The sequence below is a fragment of the Aptenodytes patagonicus genome, chromosome 20 (assembly GCF_965638725.1).
Source record: "Aptenodytes patagonicus chromosome 20, bAptPat1.pri.cur, whole genome shotgun sequence".
In the NCBI taxonomy this organism is placed as follows: domain Eukaryota; kingdom Metazoa; phylum Chordata; class Aves; order Sphenisciformes; family Spheniscidae; genus Aptenodytes; species Aptenodytes patagonicus.
The window spans coordinates 9,394,648-9,407,397 of NC_134968.1; the positions used below are offsets into that span (position 1 = coordinate 9,394,648).

Here is a 12,750-nt window from a genome sequence, read left to right on the forward strand (position 1 = left end):
CTTCTCCTTCAGCAGTTTCTACAACTTGTCGCATAGGACTCCATACAGCAGCTTTCCACCTCCAATGCTTTCCCACAAGACGACAGGACCCATCAGTGAACAGGGCATATTGCTTCTCATTTTCTGGTAGTTCATTATACATTGGGGCCTCCTCAGCACGCGTCACCTCCTCCTCTGGCGATATTCCAAAATCTTTGCCCTCTGGCCAATCCATGATCACTTCCAGGATTCCCGGGCGACTGGGGTTTCCTATTCGAGCCCGTTGTGTGATCAGTGCGACCCACTTACTCCACGTAGCATCAGTTGCATGATGTGTACAGGGGACCCTCCCTCTGAACATCCAGCCTAGCACCGGCAGTCGGGGTGCCAGGAGGAGCTGTGCTTCAGTGCCGATCACTTCTGAAGCAGCTCGAACCCCTTCATAGGCTACCAATATCTCTTTTTCAGTTGGAGTATAGCGGGCCTTGGATCCTCTGTATCCCCGACTCCAAAACCCTAGGGGTCGACCTCGAGTCTCCCCTGGTGCTTTCTGCCAGAGGCTCCAGGTAGGGCCGTTCTCCCCGGCTGCGGTGTAGAGCATGTTTTTTATATCTTGCCCTGCCCGGACTGGCCCCAGGGCTACTGCATGAACTGTCTCCCGTTTAATTTGTTCAAAAGCTTGTCGTTGCTCAGGGCCCCATTTGAAATCGTTCTTCTTTCGGGTCACTTGATAGAGAGGGTTTACAATCAGACTGTAATTTGGAATGTGCATTCTCCAAAAACCCACGACGCCTAAGAAAGCTTGTGTTTCCTTTTTGCTAGTTGGTGGAGACATGGCTGTTATTCTGTTGATCACATCCATGGGGATCTGACGACGTCCATCTTGCCATTTTATTCCTAAAAACTGGATCTCCTGTGCAGGTCCCTTGACCTTACTTTGTTTTATAGCAAAACTGGCCTTCAGCAGGATTTGGACTATTTCCTTCCCTTTTTCAAAAACTTCTCCTGCTGTGTTGCCCCACACGATGATGTCATCAACGTGTTGCAGGTGTTCTGGAGCTCCACCCTGTTCTAGTGCAGTCTGGATCAGTCCATGGCAAATGGTAGGGCTGTGTTTCCACCCCTGGGGCAGTCGGTTCCAGGTGTACTGAACGCCCCTCCAAGTGAAAGCAAACTGTGGCCTGCACTCCGCTGCCAAAGGGATTGAGAAAAACGCATTAGCAGTATCAACTGTGGCATACCACTTGGCTGCCTTTGACTCCAGTTCGTATTGAAGTTCTAGCATGCCTGGCACAGCAGCACTCAGCGGTGGCGTGACTTCATTAAGATCAGAAGTAAGATCAGCCCTTCTACTCTCTCTGGGGAACTGCCCGCTGGAAACTGGAGCAGCAATTTTCCTGGAAGAACCCCTTTCTGTGATTGTTTTCCCTTGCAATTCACGTACCCGTGCCCCTAGGGCTGCGGTAGGTTTTCCATCCCACTTCCTCATGTCCTCTCCGTGGTCACGCAGGTAAAACCATAGGGTGCCCCGTGGTGTGTACCCTTTATATCCTCTCTCTTGAGCAAAAGAACGCTGACTCCTAATAGCCGAGATACTGGTCTGTACAGGTGGGGAGTAGGACCTATCCTCTCTGAGTTGCTGGATCTCCCGGGACAGTTTCTCCACAGCCGAGACGAGGGAGAAAGAAAGACTTTCCTCGTATTGCCGGAGTTGACCAGCCAATTCATCCACCGTTTGTCCCTCTCCATCTTTCCAGGTCATCACTGCCAATGAATTGGCGTATGACGATGGTGAGCTCCTTATAAACTTGCGCCACATGAGTCGTGTGCATTTGACTTCGTCTGGATCTTTGGATAACTGTTCATTGCTCAGGTCACCATAAATCATCTCCAGCACAGCTAATTCCCTCAGGAACTGGATACCCTTCTCCATGGTGATCCACTTGCCTGGGCGACATATGACATCTTCCTTAAAGGGATACCTTTCCTTCACGCTTGACAAGAGTCGCCTCCAAAGGCTGAGGACTCGTGTCCCTTTCCCAATTGCTTTATCAATGCCCCCTTCCCTAGAAAGGGATCCCAGCTGCTTGGCTTCCCTACCCTCTAATTCCAGGCTACTGGCCCCATTATCCCAGCATCGGAGCAGCCAGGTGACAATATGCTCACCTGGACGGCGGCTGAAATCTTTTCGTATATCTCGCAGCTCACTCAGGGATAGAGATCAGGTGGTCACTGCCTCGTTTATGAGTTCTTCCTCTTCTTCCTCCCCGAGCAGTTACTGGCCCTCCTCCTCCTGTCCTCGTGATGGCCCTTCTCCAGGGTAGTCTGCCTCGTACACTTCTTCCTCTGGCTCCCTTTTAGAAGCTTCTTCCTCCCTTACTAAACGAGCCGACTTCCGCCTCCAAGATTTCTTCTTGTGTACAGGGGAGACTGATACCGGCACAGGTTGGCTCTTTGGTTCAGCCACAGGGCCTGTTGCCGAGGTCTGAGTGGCCGCACGGCATGTCGCTGGGGTCGGAGTGGCCACAGGGCTTGTCGCCAGGGTCTGAGTGGCTGCAGTGCGTGTTGTTTTACCGTCAGATCCAGAGACCTTCCCTTCCCTTTGAGGGTACTGAATGGTGTTGAACAGGGCTTGGTAGGCATGGGCCAGGCCCCAGCACGTTGCCATGATCTGCATCTCTCTGGAGTTGCCAGGGTGACAGCATACTTTTTCAGGATTCTGCACGTGTTCAGGGGTGAAGTTCCAAACCACTGGGGGTGCCTATTGGCCTAGGTACTTGCCCATCTGTCCTGGTTTCGGCAGGGATAGAGTTAATTTCCTTCCTAGTAGCGGGTACAGTGCTGTGTTTTGGATTTAGAAGGAGAACAATGTTGATAACACACCGATGTTTTAGTTGTTGCTAGGTAATGCTTACACTAGCCAAGGACTTTTCAGCTTCCCATGCTCTACCGACTGAGAAGGCTGGGGGTGCACAAGAAGCTGGGAGGGGGCACAGCCAAACTGGCCAAAGGGACATTCCATACCATGTGACGTCATGCTCAGTACATAAACTGGGGAAAGCTGGCCGGGGGGGGGCCGCTGCTCGGGGACTGGCTGGGCATCGGTCGGCGGGTGGTGAGCAATTGTACTGTGCATTCCTTGCTTTGTGTATTATTATTATTACATTATTATTATTTTATTTCAATTCTTAAACTATTTTTATCTCAACCCACGAGTTTTTCTCACTTCTACTCTTCCAATTCTCTCCCCCATCCCACCGGGGGGAGGGGGAGTGAGCGAGCGGCTGCGTGGTGCTCAGTTGCCGACTGAGGTTAAACCACGACAGTCCTTTTTGGCGCCCAACGTGGGGCACAAAGGGTTCGAGATAATAACAGATTAACCGGAGTGTACTAAGGAACTTATATCTGTTAATAGTTGTGGGTCACAATGCTGGTTTCTTTGTTCTCGATATTGATTTGTATAATCTGCACCGTGCTCTTTTTCCTGCTGTACATGTTAAAGATTGGTGTTGGGTTTTGCAGTTTGCTGTGGTCTGCAGTGAGTAGTGATGTTTCGCTTGTGAGGTTTGTTTTTAAAACATTGACCTTGACCTTAGTGTGGTATGTAGGTTTCACAATGAAGCCGTTACTGTACCACGGATACTATTTCGTGGAGACAACTAGCAATTACACTAACTTTTCTGAGAGTTTTTTTACGGAGGAAATACAGAATGGCAGTGTCACTACCTTCTTCTATGATGTTTCCTCCTTCATTACAGTAACTTTTCAGTATTTTGAACAGCCTTGGGTAGTTAAGATACTTCTATTGGTACTTCTTGGGAATATTGTTTCGGTTTTGTCTAAAGTTAGTAAGCAATAAGAATTTAAATTTAAGAATATCATCCAGATCTGCCCCAAGGCTGAATAGTTATGAGTGGCAGGGTGTGTGGGACAAGATGGGCAAGTACGTAGGCCAATGGGCACCCCCAGTGTTTTGGAACTTCACCCCTGAGCAAGTGCAGAATTCTGAAAAGTTAGTAGAATATTTGGAAAAAGTATGCTGTCACCCTGGCAACTCCAGAGAGATGCAGATCATGGCAACGTGCTGGGGCCTGGCCCATGCCTACCGAGCCCTGTTCAACACCATTCAGTACCCTCAAAGGGAAGAGAAGGTCTCTGGATCTGACGGTAAAACAACACGCACTGCAGCCACTCAGACCCTGGCGACAAGCCCTGTGGCCACTCCGACCCCAGCGACATGCCGTGCGGCCACTCAGACCTCGGCAACACGCCCTGTGGCTGAACCAAAGAGCCAACCTGTGCCGGTATCAGTCGCCCCTGTACACAAGAAGAAATCTTGGAGGCGGAAGTCGGCTCGTTTAGTAAGGGAGGAAGAAGCTTCTAAAAGGGAGCCAGAGGAAGAAGTGTACGAGGCAGACTACCCTGGAGAAGGGCCATCACGAGGACAGGAGGAGGAGGGCCGGCCGCTGCTCGGGGAGGAAGAAGAGGATTCGAGGCCCACTATACTCCAACTGAAAAAGAGATATTGGTAGCCTATGAAGGGGTTCGAGCTGCTTCAGAAGTGATGGGCACTGAAGCACAGCTCCTCCTGGCACCCTGACTGCTGGTGCTAGGCTGGATGTTCAGAGGGAGGGTCCCCTGTACACATCATGCAACTGATGCTACGTGGAGTAAGTGGGTCGCACTGATCACACAACGGGCTCGAATAGGAAACCCCAGTCGCCCGGGAATCCTGGAAGTGATCATGGATTGGCCAGAGGGCAAAGATTTTGGAATATCGCCAGAGGAGGAGGTGACGCGTGCTGAAGAGGCCCCAATGTATAATGAACTACCAGAAAATGAGAAGCAATATGCCCTGTTCACTGATGGGTCCTGTCGTCTTGTGGGAAAGCGTTGGAGGTGGAAAGCTGCTGTATGGAGTCCTACGTGACAAGTTGTAGAAACTGCTGAAGGAGAAGGTGAATCGAGCCAATTTGCAGCAGTAAAGGCCATCCAGCTGGCTTTAGACATTGCTGACCGAGAAAAGTGGCCGGTGCTGTATCTCTCTACTGACTCATGGATGGTGGCAAAGGCCCTGTGGCATTGACAACAACCAGCAAGTGGGTCAGGCTGCTAAGATTGAAGTGGCTCAGGTGGGTCTGGACTGGCAACATAAGGGTGAATTATTTCTAGCTTGGGGGGCCCAGGACACCTCAGGTCACCAAGGAAGAGATGCAACATACAGATGGGCTCGTGATCGAGGGGCGGACTTGACCATGGCCACTATTGCACAGGTTATCCATGAATGCGAAACATGCGCTGCAATCAAACAAGCCAAGCAGTTAAAGCCTTTTTGGTATGGAGGACGATGGCTGAAATATAAATATGGGGAGGCCTGGCAGATCGATTATATCACACTCCCACAAACCCGCCAAGGCAAGCGCCACGTGCTTACAATGGTGGAGGCAACCACCGGATGGCTGGAAGCCGATCCCGTGCCCCATGCCACCGCCCGGAACACTATCCTGGACCTTGAAAAGCAAGTCCTATGGCGACATGGCACCCCAGAAAGAATTGAGTCAGACAATGGGACTCATTTCCAAAACAACCTCATAGACACCCGGGCCAAAGAGCACGGCATTGAGTGGGTGTATCACATCCCCTGTCATGCACCAGCCTCTGGGAAAATTGCACGATCCAATGGACTGTTAAAGACTACGCTGAGAGCAATGGGTGGCGGGAGGTTCAAACATTGGGACACACATTTAGCAAAGGCCACCTGGTTAGTCAACACTCGGGGATCTGCCAGTCGAGCAGGCCCTGCCCAGTCAACTTTTACGTACTGTAGATGGGAATAAAGTCCCTGTAGTGCACGTAAAAAATATGTTGGGGAAAACAGTTTGGGTTATTCCTGCCTCGGGCAAAGGCAAACCCACCCGTGGGATTGCTTTTGCTCAAGGACCTGGGTGCACTTGGTGGATAATGCGGAAGGATGGGGAAGTCCGATGTGTACCTCAAGGGGATTTGATTTTGGGTGAGAATAGCCAATGATCTGAATTATGTGATGTTAAGTGCTACATAATATTACATGCCATACTAATGATATTACAATAAGAATCACCCAGACTAATGAAGAATAACTTCAGTGAAACCAAGCAAAGCACAGTGATGATGGTACCAGAACTGACTTCAACATGAAACAATCCAACACCACATACCATCTCCATCTTTCCTGCCCTGAAAGATTATTACGAGAGATGGAGCCCAAAGTCATGGACTAAATGAACTCACCGAACATTTTAGAGGGATGGCCCATAGACTAAGGGAATTATATCTCTGTGTGTGTGTATATATATATATGTATATATATATAAAAGAAAAAAAAAAACAAAACAGGAAAAGGGGTGGTGATTAATGAAAATGTACTGGAAAATATGAGACTTGAGCATGATGTAGATGGTATAGAATAAGGGGTGGATATTGTCCTGGTTTCGGCAGGGATAGAGTTAATTTCCTTCCTAGTAGCGGGTACAGTGCTGTGTTTTGGATTTAGGAGGAGAACAAAGTTGATAATGCACCGATGTTTTAGTTGTTGCTAGGTAATGCTTACATTAGTCAAGGACTTTTCAGCTTCCCATGCTCTACCGACTGAGAAGGCTGGGGGTGCACAAGAAGCTGGGAGGGGGCACAGCCAAACTGGCCAAAGGGACATTCCATACCATGGGACGTCATGCTCAGTACATAAACTGGGGAAAGCTGGCCGGGGGGGCCGCTGCTCGGGGACTGGCTGGGCATCGGTCGGCGGGTGGTGAGCAATTGCACTGTGCATCCCTTGCTTTGTGTATTATCATTATTATTATTATATTATTATTATCATTTTATTTCAATTCTTAAACTGTTTTTATCTCAACCCACGAGTTTTTCTCACTTGTGCTCTTCCAATTCTCTCCCCTCACCCCACCGGGTGGGGGAGTGAGCGAGCGGCTGCGTGGTGCTCAGTTGCCGACTGAAGTTAAACCATGACACCATCCTATCCCACACACCCTGCCACTCATAATTATTCAACCTTGGGGCAGATCTCTGGATGATATTCTTAAATTGCTTATTAACTTTAGACAAAACCGAAATAATATTCCCAAGAAGTACTAATAGAAGTATCTTAACTACCCAAGGCTGTTCAAAATACTGAAAAGTTACTGTAATGAAGGAGGAAACATCATAGAAGAAGGTAGTGACACTGCCATTCTGTATTTCCTCTGCACAAAATCTCTCAGGGGAAGAACTGTAATTGCTAGTTGTCTCCATGAAGTGGTATCCGAAGTACAGTAATGGCTTCAGTACAAAACTCACATACCAAATTAAGCCCAAGGTCAATGTTTTAAAAACGAACCTCACAAGCGAAACATCACCAATCGCTGCAGACCACAGCAAACTGCAAAACCCAACACCAATCTCTAACATGTACAGCAAAAAAACAAGAACGATGCAGTTTAGACAAATCAGTATCGAGAACAAAGAAACCAACATTGTGACCCACAACTATTAACAGATATAAATTCCTTAATACGCTCTGGTTAATCTGTTATTATCTTGAAGCCTTCATGCCCCACGCTGGGCGCCAAAAAGGACTGTCGTGGTTTAACCTCACTTGGCAACTGAGCACCACGCAGCCGCTCGCTCACTCCCCCCCACCCGGTGGGATGGGGGAGAGAATTGGAAGAGTAGAAATGAGAAAAAGTCGTGGGTTGAGGTAAAAACAGTTTAATAATGGAAATAAAATTTTAATAATAATTATGTAATAATAATGTAGTAATAGTAATAATAATAATAATACACGAAGCAAGTGATGCACAGTGCAGTTGCTCACCACCCGCCGACCGATGCCCAGCCAGTCCCCGAGCAGCGGCCCCCCCCCCCCCGGCCAGCTTTCCCCAGTTTATGTACTGAGCATGACGTCACATGGTATGGAATGTCCCTTTGGCCAGTTTGGCTGTGCCCCCTCCCAGCTTCTTGTGCACCCCCAGCCTTCTCAGTCGGTAGAGCATGGGAAACTGAGAAGTCCTTGACTAATGTAAGCATTACCTAGCAACAACTAAAACATCGGTGCCTTATCAACTTTGTTCTCCTCCTAAATCCAAAACACAGCACTGTACCAGCTACTAGGAAGGAAATTAACTCTATCCCTGCCGAAACCAGGACAAGTGGATATCAGAGCCCAGCATCTCTTGTTGAGCTGTGCAACCTCTGAGCAGGCTCCGGAGGTATCAGTGGGCTTGGATGGAGCCTGGAAAAACACCAGCCTAAGAGAGGAGCATTTGCTGATAAGTTGATCTGAAAAACCACCCCGATACACCGCGGGGCCAAGTCGTGCTGTTGAATCCCCAGCAGCTGGGGCTGAATCCCTTTGTGCATCCACCGCCTGTGCCCAAGGCAGGGCTGACCGTGCCTTGTCACAGACGAGCGGTCACATAAGCACCTGGGGAAACCAAGCACCCTCTGAGGAGCTTTTCAGACCCCTGCCTGGAAGCTGCCGGACAGCTGGTACGGCCCTTGATGGCTGGGGACACGGTTGAGGCCGGTCCCTCAGCTATTGCTCCAACCAGGTAATTATGAGCAGACCCTGTGAGGAAGCGAATCACTCCCTGCTATGAATAGCAGCTGGTTTTGAGTGCTAGTAACAGGCTCACAGGTAAAAAGTCTTTTAAGTGCTGATCTGGGCCGTTTCTCTGGCACTAGGACTGCCTGCTGCCTCGATCCCCTGAACGGGAAAGGGATTGGTGATGCCAGGTTTTACAGACTCTCTGTAGTGTCTGTCTCTCTGCCATCTCCCCCGTGCCTCCTTCTCTGCTGTCTCCCCCCCGCCTCCTTCTCTGCTGTCTCCCCCCCACCTCCTTCTCTGCTGTCTCCCCCCCGCCTCTTTCTCTGCCGTCTCCCCGCCCCCATATATATCTGCATACCTCTCTGGCCTCCCTCTGCGCTGCTGCCACCCACGTCTTCATCTTCACACCCCCTCCCTCATGGTCCTGCCCCCAGCCCATCGTCCCTCTCACACTCTCTCCTTTCTCATTTTTGCAGGGGCTGCCATGGAAGGGCAGCTGGGTCCTCCAGCCTGCGAGCCCCCCTTTTCCCAGAGGCTCTCCCCCCTTTCCGAAGGAGATGGGCCTGAAGGTGAAGAAGAGCAGGAGGAGGCTCAGGAGGAGGATGCAGCCAGGGTGCAGCCAAGAGAAGAGCCGGGGGAAGGCTCCCCGGAGCGGCTGGGGCAAGCTTCTCTGTGCCACTCAGGACAGTGCTGCCGCGGGCAGGGCTCTCTCACACCTTGGGGTGCAGGCAGGCCCTACCAGAAGACTGGTGAGGATGAGGGGGCTTCCCTGTGCAACCAGGCACCAGAGGAGCTGCGGCCATGCCAGCAGAAGCACCGGCTGTGCCTGAAGCCTGAGACAAGCCAGGCCCCCACATCCCCGGGATGTGGGGAGAGCACCGAGGAGCCGGGACCCTCCCGGGGGAAGAGGCTGCAGTTGATCTGGGGCCGGACGGGTGACTTCAGACAGAAGGAGATGGAGAACGGGCTGGAGGAGGCACCACGGAGCAGTGAGGAAGAGCAGGAGGAGAGACGGTCTCGGTCCTGTTCCCCTGAGCTGCCCCTTTCCAACGATGCCCGTCCCAAGCCGAACTTTGTACAGCTGATTGACGAGCATGGCATCTACTCCACCGCCAAGCTGGTGCTGGGGAGTGCAGTGGGCGAACTGGAGGAGGTGGCAGTGGGGCTGCCGGCGCACCCAAAGCGGGGAGCGAGCGGCGTCGGCGAGCTGGAGATTCGCGAGGTGATCGTGGATGAGAAGCCCTTCCAGTGCGGCGTCTGTGAGAAGGCCTTCAAGCGGGCCTGGGAGCTCTTCAGCCATGAGGTGGTACACAACGAGGACCGTCCCTTTCGCTGCGACCTCTGTCAGGCCTCCTTCAAGCGCCACTCGGACTTCAAAAGCCACCAGCTGGTCCACACGGAGGAGCGACCCTTCCGCTGTGAGCTCTGCGGCAAGCGCTTCAAGCGCTCCTCCAACCTCCAAGAGCACCGGCGCATCCACAGCGGCGAGCGTCCCTTCCGCTGCCCCCGCTGCGCCAAGAGCTTCAAGACCCCTTACGAGCTGCAGCGCCACGCGCTCACCCACTGCGCCGAGAAGCCCTTCAAGTGCGCCGACTGCGGGAAGGACTTCCCCACCTCCAACGCCCTCCTCCTCCACCAGCGCCAGCACTGCGACGACAAACCCCATGTCTGCGGGGTCTGTGGTAAAAAGTTCACCTACACGCACAGCCTCAGGGTGCACGAGCGGGTGCACACGGGTGACCGCCCCTTCGTCTGCCCACTCTGTGGCAAGGGCTTCAAGCAATCCAATGCCCTCTCCTCCCATGAGCGGGTGCACACCGGCGAGCGCCCCTTCGTCTGCAAAACCTGCGGGAAGGCCTTCAAGCAGTCATCCTACCTGGTGATCCATGAGCGGGCGCACACGGGGGAACGCCCTTACAAGTGCGAGGTGTGCGGGAAGGCCTTCGCCCGGCCCTCCTTGCTCCTCCAGCACCACCGCGTGCACAGCCAGGAGCGGCCCTACAAGTGCAGCTTCTGCCACAAGTTCTTCAAGGACCTGGCCTATCTGGCCGTGCATGAGAAGGTGCACACGGGCGAGACCCCCTACAAGTGCAGTGTCTGCGACAAGGGCTTCGCTCACCCCTCCAACCTGCTGCAGCACCAGCGCGTGCACCGCGACAGCTGAGCCCCGGCGCGGTGAGCGCAGCCACAGTGTTGCCAGGCCGCGGCGGCCATAAGCATGCCGCCACCGACAGCAGACGAGCCCCAGGCTGGGGGACCCCGTATGTGTGCCTGAGGACCGGCGCAGACCCCCGAAAAGCTGTTGCGCTTCTCCTGAGCTCCAGCTCTTCGCTGAATCTAGACCTGCACCGTGCTCTCCTCCTCCCTCCATGGGGAGTGATCCCAGCAGGACCTTCCCCAAGCCTGTGGACTGGGGTGGCTGCAAGCTCCTGGCAGGCATGCTGTGGCTCGTGGCACACTGCCGGTGGGCAGGCAGGAGCCCTATTCTTTGCCCTCATATGGGGAGGAGGGCTGAGACCCCCCCTTAAGTCATCCAAAGACCCCCTCCCCAGTCATCCCAGTGAGCATGGCTCAGCCTGGGCTGTGGGCTCCCAGGGAGTTGGGGCACACTGTTGCCTGCAGGAGGGGACAGACCTGCCTGGTTTTTGGGAGGGAGATACGATGACGGTACGGGCGGTGGAAAGGATTACGGGGAAGAGCTAAGAGTGGGCGCCTCCCTTTCCCCCTGAAGCCTTTTGGGGTTCAAGTGTCCCGTCCATATCTCATGCTGCTGCTAATGACTTGGTGAATCACCTCCTTTTTCTCTGCCCCAGGGCGCTGGTGGGGCTGGTAGGGAGCAGAAGAAAGGGGGGACACACACTGCTGCCGTCCGCTTTGGGAGCCTCAGCAAGTGACGCCCCATGCTGTAAGTCCTCCAACCGCTCCTGGGACTTTCCAGGCAGGAACCTGGATGGGGTACGGGCAAGCGAGACACAACCATCCCTCTGCAGCATCCTCCTCCTCTCTTGCTTCCTGGAGCTACTCCTGCACTGCCGCCGGAGCCTGGATTTGTCCCCCCTTGGCTGATGGCTGCTGGGCAGAGAGTGGCACACAGACCTTTGCTCGCAAGGGCAAGACAGGAGCCCTGTCCTTGCCCACACTGGTGCCCTTGTGCTGTCCCTCGGACTCCTGGAGATCCCAGGTCCCACCCCGTCCCCCCTTTTCGTACAGTCCCTGTAGCGCTGGGAACAGGGGGGTGGGATGCGCGCGCTCCTCAGCGCTCTGCACACTAATTACAGGATGGTTATTTAACGACGGCTCTGTCTCATCGCCTCCTCCAGCTCGCAGCCGTGTCGAGCTGGGTCTTGACATGGGCTTTTGGTGCTGGTACAGTCCTTGCTGGTCTCCTCTCCTTCCCACCAGTACCTTCTCCCAGTGTCCTTCAGTCGTGAGTGGGAGGTCACCTGGCACGTGTTGCTGGCAGACATGGTAAGAAGAGACCCACCAAATCCTGGGTGCAAGGCAGATCTTACGCAGCACCGCCAAACCTCTACCCTGCAGAAGCTGGGCGCGAGATGGGCCAGCAAGATGCGTTTGGGATTTGGGCTGGTGGATCCCCCTGCAAAGATGGCTGGGGGCCTCCTGGTCATGTTGGTCTTCTCCCCTGCCCCATAGCTTCCCAACTTCCTCCCATTTCAGCCCTTGAGACAGCACTGGGGCAGCTCTGGCCTCTTCCAAATGCTGTTCCTGGCTGCGGGTTGTGAGGTTGTGATTTGGCTTGGGGATTGAGCCTGTCTCTGAGCATCTGTCCTCTGTAGCCCAACCAGTGGTGGACACATCTCAACAGGTTCCCATCCTGGGATCTGCTGTGTCCACGTGTCTCCAGGGAAGGGAGGTTGCACCTGCAGCCCTGGGAACAGACTGCCTGTGGTGACGGTGGTCCTTCACCCTTTAAGGCGTAGTGAGATCCTGGAGGTGTTGTATTGGCCATGAAGCACCTACATGATGCATGTTGTAGTGGTGGGGGCCTCTTCACCCCAACCCCAGAGCAGAGGCAGTTCCCCTTAGGCCATATCCCACCCAAACTCACCCTCTCCTTTAACCTGTGGTCCTGAGCAGAGGCGGGGGATTCTTCTAAAAGAGGAAAAACTTGGGGACATGGGATTTGGAGGACACCTGATGACACTGGTGGCAGGAGGTGGCTGCCTACGTAG

General features: G+C 53.2%; 1 protein-coding gene across 1 annotated transcript; it reads left to right on the top strand.

Moving 5' to 3' along the window:
- The first annotated feature begins 1,738 nt into the window (after nt 1-1,738).
- On the top strand, nt 1,739-11,848 carry LOC143169486 (uncharacterized). Its single transcript, XM_076356897.1, has 2 exons — nt 1,739-1,770; nt 9,034-11,848. Exon 2 carries the CDS (start codon nt 9,042-9,044, stop codon nt 10,719-10,721), a length of 1,680 nt encoding a protein of 559 aa, XP_076213012.1. The 5' UTR covers nt 1,739-1,770; nt 9,034-9,041; the 3' UTR covers nt 10,722-11,848.
- Nucleotides 11,849-12,750: the final 902 nt, after the last annotated feature.